General features: G+C 49.2%; 1 protein-coding gene across 3 annotated transcripts in view; it reads left to right on the top strand.

Moving 5' to 3' along the window:
• Nucleotides 1–12,295, top strand: part of LOC129823537 (netrin-G1-like) — a 240,760-nt gene extending 228,465 nt beyond the window's left edge. For all 3 annotated transcript variants that reach the window (XM_055882334.1, XM_055882335.1, XM_055882333.1), the window contains one exon: nucleotides 10,298–12,295. In XM_055882334.1, coding sequence (XP_055738309.1) covers nucleotides 10,298–10,557 — 260 coding nt within the window. In that variant the 3' untranslated portion in view covers nucleotides 10,558–12,295. The remainder of the gene's footprint in view (nucleotides 1–10,297) is intronic.
• Nucleotides 12,296–17,549: the final 5,254 nt, after the last annotated feature.

Here is a 17,549-nt window from a genome sequence, read left to right as displayed (position 1 = left end):
AGTGGTAGGGAGGCGAGCAGGCCAGAGGTGGATGAACGCAGTGCCCTTGTTTGGGTGTAGGGCCTGATCAGAGCCTGAAGGTACTGAGGTGCCGTTCCCCTCACAGCTCCGTAGGCAAGCACCATGGTCTTGTAGCGGATGCGAGCTTCAACTGGAAGCCAGTGGAGAGAGCGGAGGAGCGGGGTGACGTGAGAGAACTTGGGAAGGTTGAACACCAGACGGGCTGCGGCGTTCTGGATGAGTTGTAGGGGTTTAATGGCACAGGCAGGGAGCCCAGCCAACAGCGAGTTGCAGTAATCCAGACGGGAGATGACAAGTGCCTGGATTAGGACCTGCGCCGCTTCCTGTGTGAGGCAGGGTCGTACTCTGCGGATGTTGTAGAGCATGAACCTACAGGAACGGGCCACCGCCTTGATGTTAGTTGAGAACGACAGGGTGTTGTCCAGGATCACGCCAAGGTTCTTAGCGCTCTGGGAGGAGGACACAATGGAGTTGTCAACCGTGATGGCGAGATCATGGAACGGGCAGTCCTTCCCCGGGAGGAAGAGCAGCTCCGTCTTGCCGAGGTTCAGCTTGAGGTGGTGATCCGTCATCCACATTGATATGTCTGCCAGACATGCAGAGATGCGATTCGCCACCTGGTCATCAGAAGGGGGAAAGGAGAAGATTAATTGTGTGTCGTCTGCATAGCAATGATAGGAGAGACCATGTGAGGTTATGACAGAGCCAAGTGACTTGGTGTATAGCGAGAATAGGAGAGGGCCTAGAACAGAGCCCTGGGGGACACCAGTGGTGAGAGCGCGTGGTGAGGAGACAGATTCTCGCCACGCCACCTGGTAGGAGCGACCTGTTAGGTAGGACGCAATCCAAGCGTGGGCCGCGCCGGAGATGCCCAACTTGGAGAGGGTGGAGAGGGTGGAGAGGAGGATCTGATGGTTCACAGTATCGAAGGCAGCCGATAGGTCTAGAAGGATGAGAGCAGAGGAGAGAGAGTTAGCTTTAGCAGTGCGGAGCGCCTCCGTGATACAGAGAAGAGCAGTCTCAGTTGAATGACTAGTCTTGAAACCTGACTGATTTGGATCAAGAAGGTCATTCTGAGAGAGATAGCAGGAGAGCTGGCCAAGGACGGCACGTTCAAGAGTTTTGGAGAGAAAAGAAAGAAGGGATACTGGTCTGTAGTTGTTGACATCGGAGGGATCGAGTGTAGGTTTTTTCAGAAGGGGTGCAACTCTCGCTCTCTTGAAGACGGAAGGGACGTAGCCAGCGGTCAAGGATGAGTTGATGAGCGAGGTGAGGTAAGGGAGAAGGTCTCCGGAAATGGTCTGGAGAAGAGAGGAGGGGATAGGGTCAAGCGGGCAGGTTGTTGGGCGGCCGGCCGTCACGAGACGCGAGATTTCATCTGGAGAGAGAGGGGAGAAAGAGGTCAGAGCAAAGGGTCGGGCAGTGTGAGCAGAACCAGCGGTGTCGTTTGACTTAGCAAACGAGGATCGGATGTCGTCGACCTTCTTTTCGAAATGGTTGACGAAGTCATCTGCAGAGAGGGAGGAGGGGGGGGGGGGGGGGGGGGAGGAGGATTCAGGAGGGAGGAGAAGGTGGCAAAGAGCTTCCTAGGGTTAGAGGCAGATGCTTGGAATTTAGAGTGGTAGAAAGTGGCTTTAGCAGCAGAGACAGAAGAGGAAAATGTAGAGAGGAGGGAATGAAAGGATGCCAGGTCCGCAGGGAGGCGAGTTTTCCTCCATTTCCGCTCGGCTGCCCGGAGCCCTGTTCTGTGAGCTCGCAATGAGTCGTCGAGCCACGGAGCGGGAGGGGAGGACCAAGCCGGCCTGGAGGATAGGGGACATAGAGAGTCAAAGGATGCAGAAAGGGAGGAGAGGAGGGTTGAGGAGGCAGAATCAGGAGATAGGTTGGAGAAGGTTTGAGCAGAGGGAAGAGATGATAGGATGGAAGAGGAGAGAGTAGCGGGGGAGAGAGAGCGAAGGTTGGGACGGCGCGATACCATCCGAGTAGGGGCAGTGTGGGAAGTGTTGGATGAGAGCGAGAGGGAAAAGGATACAAGGTAGTGGTCGGAGACTAGGAGGGGAGTTGCAATGAGGTTAGTGGAAGAACAGCATCTAGTAAAGATGAGGTCAAGCGTATTGCCTGCCTTGTGAGTAGGGGGGGAAGGTGAGAGGGTGAGGTCAAAAGAGGAGAGGAGTGGAAAGAAGGAGGCAGAGAGGAATGAGTCAAAGGTAGACGTGGGGAGGTTAAAGTCACCCAGAACTGTGAGAGGTGAGCCGTCCTCAGGAAAGGAGCTTATCAAGGCATCAAGCTCATTGATGAACTCTCCGAGGGAACCTGGAGGGCGATAAATGATAAGGATGTTAAGCTTGAAAGGGCTGGTAACTGTGACAGCATGGAATTCAAAGGAGGCGGTAGACAGATGGGTAAGGGGAGAAAGAGAGAATGACCACTTGGGAGAGATGAGGATCCCGGTGCCGCCACCCCGCTGACCAGAAGCTCTCGGGGTGTGCGAGAACACGTGGGCAGACGAAGAGAGAGCAGTAGGAGTAGCAGTGTTATCTGTGGTGAGCCATGTTTCCGTCAGTGCCAAGAAGTCGAGGGACTGGAGGGAAGCATAGGCTGAGATGAACTCTGCCTTGTTGGCCGCAGATCGGCAGTTCCAGAGGCTACCGGAGACCTGGAACTCCACGTGGGTCGTGCGGGCTGGGACCACCAGGTTAGGGTGGCCGCGGCCACGTGGTGTGAAGCATTTGTATGGTCTGTGCAGAGAGGAGAGAACAGGGATAGACAGACACATAGTTGACAGGCTACAGAAGAGGCTACGCTAATGCAAAGGAGATTGGAATGACAAGTGGACTACACGTCTCGAATGTTCAGAAAGTTAAGCTTACGTTGCAAAAATCTTATTGACTAAAATGATTAAAATGATACAGTACTGCTGAAGTAGGCTGGCTAGCAGTGGCTGCGTTGTTGACTATGTTTGAAAGTGTAGCTGGCCAGGTAGCCTCGATAGCTGGTAACCTCGGTAACTGGCCAGATAATTAGTCTAACTACACAATTGTCCTAGAAACAAGGACAGCAAAGACAACTATGTAGCTAGCTAACACTAGCTAGCTAACACTACACTAATCAAATCCGTTGTAATGTAATAGTTTCTACAGTGCTGCTATTCGGTAGAAGTTGGCTAGCTAGCAGTGTTAGCAGTGTTAGCGGTGTTGACCAGCAGTATTGACTAGGTAGGGGAACGGCAGCGCGGCGGACGAAAATAGCTGGCTAGCTAACCGAAAATTACTCTAGACTCCACAGTTATCTTAGATACAAGGACAGCAAAGACAACTGTGTAACTAGCTAACACTACACTAATCAAGTCGTTCCGTTGTTCCGTTGAATGTAATAGATTCTACAGTGCTGCTATTCAGTAGCTAGCTAGCTAGCTAGCAGTGATGATTACGTTACGTTACGTTAAAAGGACGAAAATAGCTGGCTAGCTAACCTAGAAAATCGCTCTAAACTACACAATTATCTTTGATACAAAGACGGCTATGTAGCTAGCTAAGATCAAACAAATCAAACCGTTGTACTGTAATGAAATGAAATGAAAGTGTGATACTACCTGTGGAGCGAAGCGGAATGCGACCGGGTTGTTGAATGCGGAAGTGCGAACTATGTTATTTAGAACGAGCTAGAGGACACATGTCATTTAGAACGAGCTAGAGGACACATGTAATTTAGAACGAGCTAGAGGACACATGTCATTTAGAACGAGCTAGAGGACACGTGTCATTTAGAACGTGCTAGAGGACACATGTCATTTAGAACGAGCTAGAGGACACATGTCATTTAGAACGAGCTAGAGGACACATGTCATTTAGAACGAGCTAGAGGACACATGTCATTTAGAACGAGCTAGAGGACACATGTCATTTAGAACGAGCTAGAGGACACATGTTATTTAGAACGAGCTAGAGGACACATGTCATTTAGAACGAGCTAGAGGACACATGTCATTTAGAACGAGCTAGAGGACACATGTCATTTAGAACGAGCTAGAGGACACATGTTATTTAGAACAGATTCAAGGTTGTATACAAGCCTGGGCCTCAGAATGCAGCCGACTCACTGTCACGGTTTACTCGGAACCCTCCGGCGTTTCTACACTACCGGGACGACCACATCTACTGCGTAGCCAAACACACAGTGCCATGTGCATTCACATCACCAGAGCTGGAAGAAATGACAGCAAAAGACCCAGTTGTAGCTACAAACAAGCATCAGACAGGCTGACTGGAGCACATGAGACACTGCATACCGACGTGTTCAAGAAGAACTCTCTATTATTGGACAGATAGTTCTACGAGGGAACCGCATTATCATGCCACGAGCAGCTCAGAAACTGACTTTGATGTTAGCACACGAAGGGCATCAGGGGATAGTAAAAAACAAAACTGAGACTGCAGTGGCGGTGGAGTAGGGGCCTGATGGCACACAGTGTGTTGTGACATCTGTGAATGTATTGTAATGTTTTTAAAATTGTATAAACTGCCTTTTGCTGGATACATAATAAATACAAATACACAAAAGTGTGACGGTCAAATACTGATAAAGGTGTTGAACCGCAGGTGAAGTCCTGTTGAGCGTGTCAAGTCAATGGTCCCTACAGTCAGAACAGAGCTACCAGCTGAACCTTGGCAGATCCTAGCCATTGACATGTCATGGCCGTTTCCAACAGGTGAACACCTCCTCGTAACAACAGACTACTACTAAAGATGGGTTGATGTGAGGATCCTAAACCGCATCACCACCGTCAATATAATCACGAGCCTGAGGGAGACAGTCCAGGGGTATCCTGAGTCCATTGTGACGGATAATGATGCTCCTCTCACCGTTAGTGATTTCCGAGCATACTGTACGTGGAGTTAAACGGGTTGCAACACTGCTGCAACGCACCATACTGGCCTCAGGCCAATGGCGAAGTTGATAGACAGAACAGGACGCTCGTCAAAGCAAACTCACACTGCCCAATCAGAACAGGACGCTTGGCAAAGCAATCCACTGCCCAATCAGAAGGAAAGGATTGACTCACAGAACTTCTGATGTTTCTCGTGGCCTACGGGAGTACGCCACACTCAGTCACAGGCCACAGTCTAGCTAAACAGTTGTTGAAACCGCCAAAATCAGAAGCAAACTGCCAGAGCTGTCAGCCAGACATGCAGCCAGGAACTGACCCACACGACAACGCCGTTCGGCTGAAAGGAAGGGGGAAGAGCTGATAGAACACAGACAGATCTAGGAGAGCAACGGAACGATTCAATCCAACCAGGTCACATGATTCTGCTACAGGAACCAAAGCAGAACAGGTTGACAACTACCTCAGAGCCATACTCCGTTGTGGAACGGGACCTCTGTCATCCTGCAAAGGGATATCAATAGGACCATGAGACATGTTTCTTTTTGTGAAACTGTGGATACAACCACAGTCAGATTAAAATGGGTCCTACAAATGACGGAGACACTGAACGGGCAGAGCCTGACACACCGCCTAGACAAGTGCCTGCACTTGACGAGGCCATTCAGCCACAGCCTCGACCACAAAGACTCAGAAAACAAAGCTGTGGACCTATGTTAGATAGACTTGCTGCCATAACGGAGCAGAATCATCTCCGGCACAGTGTCAATGGCAGGGCAGTTTTGTTACATTAATATACATAGATCTGCAGTTTGAAGATGTGCCATCATAATGGTTAGTTAAACATCTAAGAAGAGCGATGTCGTGTATTAGCAGCACCTAGTGGTGCATAACCAGCGGGGCACTATGAGGCACGTGAGGCACGGCTGTAGGCTGTTCTTGGGTTCGCGGTTGGTTGAGTTAGGGACCGGGGATAAAGTACAGCTCAATGATTCCCGTGAGTCTGCTTGTACTACTGCTTGTAAAAGACATTTTTTTTCAACTTTAAAAATAATGTTGCTTTGCAGGACAAGGATTGTCCTGAATTGCTTCGCCTTGCTATTCTGGTTGGCTGGTTTCACCGTACAATTATTTCAGATATTCAGGAGTGTAAGTTTGAGAATTATTAGAATATGGCAAATATTAGTCAATCGTTGTATTCTATGCATGCTGGCTTTTACAGGCTACCCGTCACATGAAACAGATACGTGGGAGGAGAAAAACAGGCTGTCACCAATTTATTTGCCTAAATGGTTAATGGAAACACTGCAACCAATACATTTTTAATTCAACACTAGGTTTTTGTGAGAAAAAAAATATATATATTTTCTTAGGTGTGACAAGGAGTTACGTCCAGCTGTTTTCATTGACACACGACACAGGCAATTGTTGCATCATTCTTCTCTGTGAAATCTCTAAAATGTCCATAAATAAAATAAAAAATTATTTCTGGACGATAATGGAAACGTAGCTAGTGAGTAGGCTGATAACCCACATTTCATGGCTGCACAGGCCATAGGTTAGGCTGCACAGGTCATAGGTTAGGCTGCACAGGTCATAGGTTAGGCTGCACAGGCCATAGGTTAGACTGCACAGGTCATAGGTTAGGCTGCACAGGCCATAGGTTAGGCTGCACAGGCCATAGGTTAGACTGCACAGGTCATAGGTTAGGCTGCACAGGCCATAGGTTAGGCTGCACAGGCCATAGGTTAGACTGCACAGGTCATAGGTTAGGCTGCACAGGCCATAGGTTAGGCTGCACAGGTCATAGGTTAGGCTGCACAGGTCATAGGTTAGGCTGCACAGGTCATAGGTTAGGCTGCACAGGCCATAGGTTAGACTGCACAGGTCAGAGGTTAGGCTGCACAGGCCATAGGTTAGACTGCACAGGTCATAGGTTAGGCTGCACAGGTCATAGGTTAGGCTGCACAGGCCATAGGTTAGGCTGCACAGGCCATAGGTTAGACTGCACAGGTCATAGGTTAGGCTGCACAGGCCATAGGTTAGGCTGCACAGGTCATAGGTTAGGCTGCACAGGCCATAGGTTAGACTGCACAGGTCAGAGGTTAGGCTGCACAGGCCATAGGTTAGACTGCACAGGTCATAGGTTAGGCTGCACAGGCCATAGGTTAGACTGCACAGGTCAGAGGTTAGGCTGCACAGGTCATAGGTTAGACTGCACAGGTCATAGGTTAGGCTCCACAGGTCATAGGTTAGGCTGCACAGTGCAACATGAATGTCCAATACACACAATATACTGTACAGGTGATACTGTACTGTACAGCTGAAAGGTGATTTCCCACAGTCAAAGTCCTGCAATAAGAGCAAAGGTGCTAATATTTGTGTGAAATCTACACAGTTGTATTCTGTGGGTGTCACTGAGTCGGCTCATGCCTTATTTCATTGGAGCACAGTCCATAGGTTAGGCTGTACAGTACATATAAGAATTCATTTTATTTTTTTATTTCAACTTTATTTAACCAGGTAGACAAGTTGAGAACAAGTTCTCATTTACAACTGCGACCTGGCCAAGATAAGGGCAAAGCAGTTCGACACATACAACAACACAGAGTTACACATGGAGTAAAACAAACATACAGTCAATAATACAGGTGAAAAAATAAGTCTATATACAATGTGAGCAAATGAGGTGAGTTAAGGGAGGTAAAGGCAAAAAAAAAGGCCATGGTGGAGAAGTAAATACAATATAGCAAGTAAAACACTGGAATGGTAGATTTGCAGTGGAAGAATGTGCAAAGTAAATATAGAAATAATGGGGTGCAAAGGAGCAAAATAAATAAATAAATACAGTAGGGGGAGAGGTAGTTGTTTGGGCTAAATTATAGATGGGCTATGGAATTCTGAATTCAAATACATGCACATTGGGATTGTAACTGATTTTTACATATAGCCTTTTAAAACTAATAGTCTTTTATAGAATGTATATAACAACATGCCAACCTTGTGAGGCATTGTCTAGTCCAGTTGTGGCAGGATTCCACTGTTTTTATCAGTTTGCATCAGTTTCAATGGGGGGGACTTTTATTTTGAAGGCAAACCACATATTCCACTATTCTTGCTAACGCTAATGTTGTTCACGACACACGTATCAACTCGTATGTCTCACAGCGTCTGTGGAATGAGCGGGAAACGAGATTTCAATTATACTCCACAATCTCTTGGCAAATATAATATAATTTTAGGACATTCTAGCATTTTTTGGGATCAAACTTGTGGTGCTTGATGCCTGTGATGTTTCCTCCAGCCAGCGAGGGATTATGGGATTTGCTGAATCACCTGCACATGCCAATTTGCATTCGAAAGGCACTAATCACATTGAGCAAATGGTAGGAGGGCACCAATCACATGGAGAGACTGATAGGCGGGAGGCGATAACATGGAGAGCCTGATAGCTGAGAGCCAATCACGTGGAGAGACTGATAGGCGGGAGGCGATGACATGGAGAGCCTGATAGCTGAGAGCCAATCACGTGGAGAGACTGATAGGTGAGAGCCAATCACGTGGAGACACTGATAGGTGAGAGCCAATCACATGGAGAGCCTGATAGGTGAGAGCCAATCACGTGGAGAGACTGATAGGTGAGAGCCAATTACATGGAGAGCCTGATAGATGAGAGCCAATCACATGGAGAGACTGATAGGTGAGAGCCAATCACGTGGAGAGACTGATAGATGGGATCCAATCACATGGAGAGACTGATAGGTGGGATCCAATCACATGGAGAGACTGATAGGTGGCAGGCAGGATGTTCATCCATGCCCTGTGTGCCCTCACCAGCCTATGGGGTGTGTGTGTGTGTGTGTGTGTGTGTGTGTGTGTGTGTGTGTGTGTGTGTGTGTGTGTGTGTGTGTGTGTGTGTGTGTGTGTGTGTGTGTGTGTGTGTGTGTGTGTGTGTGTGTGTGTGTGTTTCTGTCTTTCTTTCGGCCACAGGAAGCCCGATTCAATTCTCTCTCCCCCACTGAGGGAATGAGTCACTGCACAATAGTCTGGATTTCCCCAGATCACTCATGATTATTTATCCCATGACTACCGCTGCTGCTGTGGGGTATCGGTAACTTTCTTTTCAGGGTTATTTTCTCTAAATTACACCTGCAAGGTCCTTCTGTGGTCACAGTCATAAACAATCACTCACACACCCGGAGTCGCAATTTGAAAGCGACGTGAGTGGATGTCTCAACACTCACATATTTCCTCTTTTCCTCAACTACTTTCCTTAGTGTACATTGCATTTGACTGCAGCTGGTTTCACCACTTGTACAGTCATGTCAGATCTAATTAGAGAAGGATGTCTTTTGAACATATTGGGACTTGACCATAGTAATGTCTATCCGTCATCGAATAAACTGTTAATAACCTCTATCTCTCTCCTCTTCCCCACTTCTCTCTCGATATCTCTCTCTCTCTCTCTCTCTCTCTCTCTCTCTCTCTCTCTCTCTCTCTCTCTCTCTCTCTCTCTCTCTCGATATCTCTCTCTCTCTCTCTTCTCTCTCTCTCTCTCTCTCTCTCTCTCTCTCTCTCTCTCTCTCTCTCTCTCTCTCTCTCTCTCTCTCTCGATATCTCTCTCTCTCTCGATATATCTCTCTCTCTCTCTCTCTCTCTCGATATCTCTCTCTCTCTCGATATCTCTCTCTCTCTCGATATATCTCTCTCTCTCTCTCTCTCTCTCTTCTCTCTCTCTCTCTCTCCTCTCTCTCTCTCTCTCTCTCTCTCTCTCTCTCTCTCTCGATATCTCTCTCTCTCTCGATATGTCTCTCTCTCTCTCTCTCTCTCTCGATATGTCTCTCTCTCTCTCTCTCTCTCTCTCTCTCTCTCTCTCTCTCTCTCTCTCTCTCTCTCTCTCCTCTCTCTCGATATCTCTCTCTCTCTCGATATATCTCTCTCCTCTCTCTCTCTCTCTCGATATCTCTCTCTCTCTTTCTCTCTCTCTCTCTCTCTCTCTCTCTCGATATCTCTCTCTCCTCTCGATATGTCTCTCTCTCTCTCTCTCTCTCTCGATATGTCTCTCTCTCTCTCTCTCTCCTCTCTCTCCTCTCTCTCTCTCTCTCTCTCTCGATATCTCTCTCTCTCTCTTCTCTCTCTCTCTCTCTCTCTCTCTCTCTCTCTCTCTCTCTCCTCTCTCTCATCTCTCTCTCTCTCTCTCTCTCGCTATCTCCTCCTCTCTCTCGATATATCTCTCTCTCTCTCTCTCTCTCTCGATATCTCTCTCTCTCTTTCTCTCTCTCTCTCTCTCGATCTCTCTCTCTCTCTCTGTCTCTCTCTCTCTTTCTCTCTCTCTCTCTCTCTCTGTCTCTGTCTCTGTCTCTCTCTCTCTCTCTCTCTCTCTCTCCACAGCTCATGTGTGTGACAACGCCATGCTTCTCTGTCAGAACGGGGGAACATGCCACCACCACCAGCAGCGGTGCCACTGTGCTACAGGTTTCACTGGCATCCTTTGTGAGAGAGAACGATGCCAGGGCCCTGGGCCCTGTGAGGAGTACCCAACGTCTGGGCAACCATCCCTCCGCCACCCCCTCCTCTTCCACTACCTCTACCCACTCCTCCTGGGCCCCCCAGGTCTGCTCCTCACCCTAGTGATGATAGGGTTCTGCTGACAATCGCTGTGTTCATTACAATTGGCCAGGGAACTTTGAACTTGGAAAGATCTACTTGGCCTTATTGCATCTCTAAGCACATGTCTTTGGGGGATATCTTGGGACGGCAGAATCGTCTTGGGGGAATGGAGAAGGAACTGCAGCACCAGAGACACTGACTGAGATACAATGTGTCAAACGCCACCATGACTGAGATGAGGTAGAAGTGCAAGTGTTTGCTGATAAACTAGATGATTAACGAAGATATGCTTTAGGTCAGAGACAGACAGACAGACAGACAGACAGAGAGAGAGAGAGAGAGACAGACAGGAAAAAAACACATCTGTTTTACAGTACAATCTATAATCTATAATCTATAATCGCACAATGATTGCATCTCAAATGGCACCCTATTCCCTATATAGTGCACTACTGTTGGCCAGGGCCCACGAGGAATAGGCTGCCATTTATGAAGACAACAATGTGTGACCTAGAAACACTGTTAGAAATGTTGTCATTCATTGGGGACAGACTCATCATCTTCACAGATGTTATCCCACGTCATGTGGATCATTGGGGACAAACTGATCATCTTCACAGATGTTATCCCACGTCATGTGGATCAACCAAACACCATGACATTGTACAAAACAAACAAGGAATAATCATTTGAACTGTGGATCTGTTGTCTGACTACAAAGTGGATGAGGAGACGAGGAGATGTCCATTATTTTGCTCCCTTCCATTTTTCCTCCCTCCTTGTTACCTTCCCTTACTTCCCTCAAATATATTCCACCTACTTGTGCTTTGGTAAACTCTAGTGATTTTTGTTGGCTGCAGAAAAAGGCCATTTTGACAAAATGCTGCACACTTGTTACGATCCAAGCCAGTCCCTTGACTACCGGTCGACTGCTGCACGCGTGTTACGATCCAAGCCAGTCCCGTGACTACCGGTCGGCTGCTGCACACGTGTTACGATCCAAGCCAGTCCCTTGACTACCGGTCGGCTGCTGAACGCGTGTTACGATCCAAGCCAGTCCCTTGACTACCGGTCGGCTGCTGAACGCGTGTTACCATCCAAGCCAGTCCCTTGACTACCGGTCGGCTGCTGAACGCGTGTTACGATCCAAGCCAGTCCCGTGACTACCGGTCGGCTGCTGAACGCGTGTTACGATCCAAGCCAGTCCCGTGACTACCGGTCGGCTGCTGAACGCGTGTTACGATCCAAGCCAGTCCCGTGACTACCGGTCGGCTGCTGAACGCGTGTTACCATCCAAGCCAGTCCCTTGACTACCGGTCGGCTGCTGCACACGTGTTACGATCCAAGCCAGTCCCTTGACTACCAGTCGGCTGCTGAACGCGTGTTACCATCCAAGCCAGTCCCTTGACTACCGGTCGACTGCTGCACACGTGTTACGATCCAAGCCAGTCCCTTGACTACCGGTCGGCTGCTGCACCCGTGTTACGATCCAAGCCAGTCCCTTGACTACCGGTCGGCTGCTGCACGCGTGTTACGATCCAAGCCAGTCTCTTGACTACCGGTCGACTGCTCCACGCGTGTTACGATCCAAGCCAGTCCCTTGACTACCGGTAGACTGTGAGAAGAATATTACTTGTTTGTTCTATTTTGTCTTACTTGTTCTATTTGTCGGAGGAGGCTTCTTAGTCATGGCAACGCTTGTTGAGCTCACATGTATTGGATAAAATGATGTATCATATTGTATTGTAGCTGTATTAAATTTTTGTACAAAACAAAATATATTTTTGTGACTTTAAGTAAATTAAAAAGATGTCTTACTTTTAGTTTTTATATAATTTCCTGCAGGCTTGGGGTGGCAGGTGTCACGATCGTGTACTGGAGAGAATGAGGACCAAGGCGCAGCTGGATAAGAATACATCTTCTCTTTTAATGAAACGAACGAAGATGAACATGGAACGAAAAAACACTATTACAAACAAACAAAACAACAAAACGACCGTGAAGCTACAAACGTTGTGCATAGACAGACAGGCTACAAACGTTCTGACATAGACAATTACCCACAACCAATGAGAGTCTATGGCTACCCTAAATAAGGCTCCCAATCAGAGACAACCGAAATCAGCTGTCTCTAATTGGGAACTCATTCAGGTAACCATAGACTCTCCTAGAATACTAACCACCATAGACAATGCTAAACATCTACACTCAACACAAAACCATACACTACACCCATTAACCCCTTTACCAAATAAACACCCAAAACAACAAAACATAAACATTCCCCATGTCACACCCTGACCTAACTAAAATAATAAAGAAAACAAAGAATAATAAGGCCAGGGCGTGACATAACCCCCCCCTTGAGGCGCGAACTCCGGGCGCACCATACACAGTCTAGGGGAGGGTCTGGGTGGGCTCCCCTCCACGGTGGCGGCTCCGGCTCTGGTCGTAGTCCCCTCGTCACCACAGTACCTAACCACCTCCTAGGCTTTCTCCAAACGACCCCCCTCCACATTAACCCCATTGCATTCAGGGGCAGTTCCGGACTAAGGGGCAGTACCAGGGTAAGAGGCAGTACCAGGGTCAGGGGCAGTACTAGGGTCAGGGACAGTACCAGGGTCAGGGGCAGTACCAGGGTAAGGGGCAGCACCAGGGTAAGGGGCAGCTCCGGACTGAGTAATGGCAGCTCCGGACTGAGTAATGGCAGCTCCGGACTGAGGGACTGCAGCTCCGGACTGAGGGACTGCAGCTCCGGACTGAGGGACTGCAGCTCCGGACTGAGGGACGGCCCATGGCTGGCTGACAGATCTGGCTGCTCATGGCTGGCTAACGGATCTGGCTGCTCATGGCTGGCTAACTGATCTGGCTGCTCATGGCTGGCTGACGGATCTGGCTGCTCATGGCTGGCTGACGGATCTGGCTGCTCATGGCTGGCTGACGGATCTGGCTGCTCATGGCTGGCTGACGGATCTGGCTGCTCATGGCTAGCTGACGGATCTGGCTGCTCATGGCTAGCTGACGGATCTGGCTGCTCATGGCTAGCTGACGGATCTGGCTGCTCATGGCTAGCTGACGGATCTGGCTGCTCATGGCTAGCTGACGGATCTGGCTGCTCATGGCTAGCTGACGGATCTGGCTGCTCATGGCTAGCTGACGGATCTGGCTGCTCATGGCTGGCTGACGGATCTGGCTGCTCATGGCTGGCTGACGGATCTGGCTGCTCATGGCTAGCTGACGGATCTGGCTGCTCATGGCTGGCTGACGGATCTGGCTGCTCATGGCTGGCTGACTGATCTGGCTGCTCCTGTCTGGTTGGCGGCTCTGGCAGATCCTGTCTGGTTGGCGGCTCTGGCAGATCCTGTCTGGTTGGCGGCTCTGGCAGATCCTGTCTGACGGACGGCTCTAGCGGCTCCTGTCTGGCTGGCGGCTCTAGCGGCTCCTGTCTGGCGGACGGCTCAGTGGGCTCATGGCAGACGGGCGGCTTTGCAGGCTCATGGCAGACGGGCGGCTTTGCAGGCTCATTGCAGACGGATGGCTCAGATGGCGCTGGGGAGACGGATGGCTCAGATGGCGCTGGGGAGACGGATGGCTCAGATGGCGCTTGGCAAACAGGCAGTTCAGTCATTGCAGTGCAGACGGCAGACTCCTGCCGGCTGAGGCGCACTGTAGGCCTGGTGCGTGGTGCCGGGACTGGTGGCACCGGGCTGGGGACACGCATCTCAGGGCTAGTGCGGGGAGCAGCAACAGGACGCACAGGACTCTGGGGACACACAGGAGGCTTGGTGCGTGGTTTAGACACTGGTGGTAAAGGGCTGGAGACACGCACCATATAGCTAGTGCGTGGAGGAGGCACTGGTGGTACTGGGTTGGGGCGGGGAGGTGGCGCCGGAAATACCGGACCGTGCAGGCGTACTGGCTCCCTTGAACGCCGAGCCTGCCCAACCTTACCTGGTTCTATGCTCCCCGTCGCCTGACCAGTACGGGGAGGTGGAATAACCCGCACCGGCCTATGTAGGCGAACCGGGGACACCATGCGTAAGGCTGGTGCCATGTACGCCGGCCCGAGGAGACGCACTGGTGACCAGATGCGTTGGGCCGGCTTCATGACATATGGCTCAACGCTCAGTCTAGCCCGGCCGATACGTGGAGCTGCAATGTACCGAACCGGGCTATGCACGCGTACAGGAGACACCGTGCGCTCTACTGCGTAACACGGTGTCTGCCCGTACTCTCGCTCTCCACGGTAAGTACAGGGAGTAGGCGCAGGTTTCCTACCTGACTTCGCCACACTCCCTTTAAGGCCCCCCCCAAGAAATTTTTGGGTTGTACTCACGGGCTTCCAGCCTTGTCTCCGTGCTGCCTCCTCATATCGCCTCCTCTCGGCTTTCGCTGCCTCCAGCTCTTCACGAGGGAGGCGATATTCTCCAGGTTGATCCCACGGCCCCTTACCATCCAGTATCTCCTCCCATGTCCAGAAATCCTTTATGGGTAGGTCCTGTTGCCTTGTTTTCCGCTGCTTGGTCCGATGGTGGGTAATTCTGTCACGATCGTGTACTGGAGAGAATGAGGACCAAGGCGCAGCTGGATAAGAATACATCTTCTCTTTTAATGAAACGAACGAAGATGAACATGGAACGAAAAAACACTATTACAAACAAACAAAACAACAAAACGACCGTGAAGCTACAAACGTTGTGCATAGACAGACAGGCTACAAACGTTCTGACATAGACAATTACCCACAACCAATGAGAGTCTATGGCTACCCTAAATAAGGCTCCCAATCAGAGACAACCGAAATCAGCTGTCTCTAATTGGGAACTCATTCAGGTAACCATAGACTCTCCTAGAATACTAACCACCATAGACAATGCTAAACATCTACACTCAACACAAAACCATACACTACACCCATTAACCCCTTTACCAAATAAACACCCAAAACAACAAAACATAAACATTCCCCATGTCACACCCTGACCTAACTAAAATAATAAAGAAAACAAAGAATAATAAGGCCAGGGCGTGACAGCAGGGCAACTCCTGAGGATGTCTATGACTCATATATACATGTTTTGACCTGCTGACACCTCAACGAATCTCTTTGAAAGATACACTGAAATACAATACACTTACAAAAAAGAGAAATCCAGTGTTTTTGTTATTGCTTTAGAGAAGAACAGATCATCCAAGATCTCTTAGAGCAGGGTAGCCCAACCCTCTTCCTGGAGATCTACTGTCCTGTAGGTTATCAGTCCAACCCTCTTCCTGGAGATCTACTGTCCTGTAGGTTATCAGTCCAACCCTCTTCCTGGAGATCTACTGTCCTGTAAGGTTTTCAGTCCAACCCTCTTCCTGGAGATCTACTGTCCTGTAGGTTATCAGTCCAACCCTCTTCCTGGAGATCTACTGTCCTGTAGGTTATCAGTCCAACCCTCTTCCTGGAGATCTACTGTCCTGTAGGTTATCAGTCCAACCCTCTTCCTGGAGATCTACTGTCCTGTAGGTTATCAGTCCAACCCTCTTCCTGGAGATCTACCGTCCTGTAGGTTATCAGTCCAACCCTCTTCCTGGAGATCTACTGTCCTGTAGGTTATCAGTCCAACCCTCTTCCTGGAGATCTACTGTCCTGTAGGTTATCAGTCCAACCCTCTTCCTGGAGATCTACTGTCCTGTAGGTTATCAGTCCAACCCTCTTCCTGGAGATCTACTGTCCTGTAGGTTATCAGTCCAACCCTCTTCCTGGAGATCTACTGTCCTGTAGGTTATCAGTCCAACCCTCTTCCTGGAGATCTACTGTCCTGTAGGTTATCAGTCCAACCCTCTTCCTGGAGATCTACTGTCCTGTAAGGTTTTCAGTCCAATCCTCTTCCTGGAGATCTACTGTCCTGTAGGTTATCAGTCCAACCCTCTTCCTGGAGATCTACTGTCCTGTAGGTTTTCAGTCCAACCCTCTTCCTGGAGATCTACCGTCCTGTAGGTTTTCAGTCCAACCCTCTTCCTGGAGATCTACTGTCCTGTAGGTTTTCAGTCCAACCCTCTTCCTGGAGATCTACCGTCCTGTAGGTTATCAGTCCAACCCTCTTCCTGGAGATCTACTGTCCTGTAAGGTTTTCAGTCCAACCCTCTTCCTGGAGATCTACTGTCCTGTAGGTTATCAGTCCAACCCTCTTCCTGGAGATCTACTGTCCTGTAGGTTATCAGTCCAACCCTCTTCCTGGAGATCTACTGTCCTGTAAGGTTTTCAGTCCAAACCTCTTCCTGGAGATCTACTGTCCTGTAGGTTATCAGTCCAACCCTCTTCCTGGAGATCTACTGTCCTGTAGGTTATCAGTCCAACCCTCTTCCTGGAGATCTACTGTCCTGTAAGGTTTTCAGTCCAACCCTCTTCCTGGAGATCTACTGTCCTGTAGGTTATCAGTCCAACCCTCTTCCTGGAGATCTACTGTCCTGTAGGTTTTCAGTCCAACCCTCTTCCTGGAGATCTACTGTCCTGTAGGTTATCAGTCCAACCCTCTTCCTGGAGATCTACTGTCCTGTAGGTTTTCAGTCCAACCCTCTTCCTGGAGATCTACTGTCCTGTAGGTTATCAGTCCAACCCTCTTCCTGGAGATCTACTGTCCTGTAGGTTTTCAGTCCAACCCTCTTCCTGGAGATCTACTGTCTATTCCCTATGTAGTGCACTACTATAGACCAGAGCGCTATTCCCTATATAGTGCACTACTATAGACCATAGCCCTATTCCCTATGTAGTACACTGCTATAGACCAGAGCCCTATTCCCTATGTAGTGCACTACTATAGACCAGAGCCCTATTCCCTATGTAGTACACTACTATAGACCAGAGCCCTATTCCCTGTATAGTGCACTACTATAGACCAGAGCCATATTCCCTGTATAGTGCACTACTATAGACCAGAGCCATATTCCCTGTATAGTGCACTACTATAGACCAGAGCCCTATTACCTATGTAGTACACTACTATAGACCAGAGCCCTATTACCTGTATAGTGGTACTACTATAGACCA

This window comes from Salvelinus fontinalis, chromosome 26 (assembly GCF_029448725.1).
Source record: "Salvelinus fontinalis isolate EN_2023a chromosome 26, ASM2944872v1, whole genome shotgun sequence".
Taxonomy (NCBI): Eukaryota; Metazoa; Chordata; class Actinopteri; order Salmoniformes; family Salmonidae; genus Salvelinus; species Salvelinus fontinalis.
This window is presented reverse-complemented; position numbering and strand designations above follow the sequence as displayed.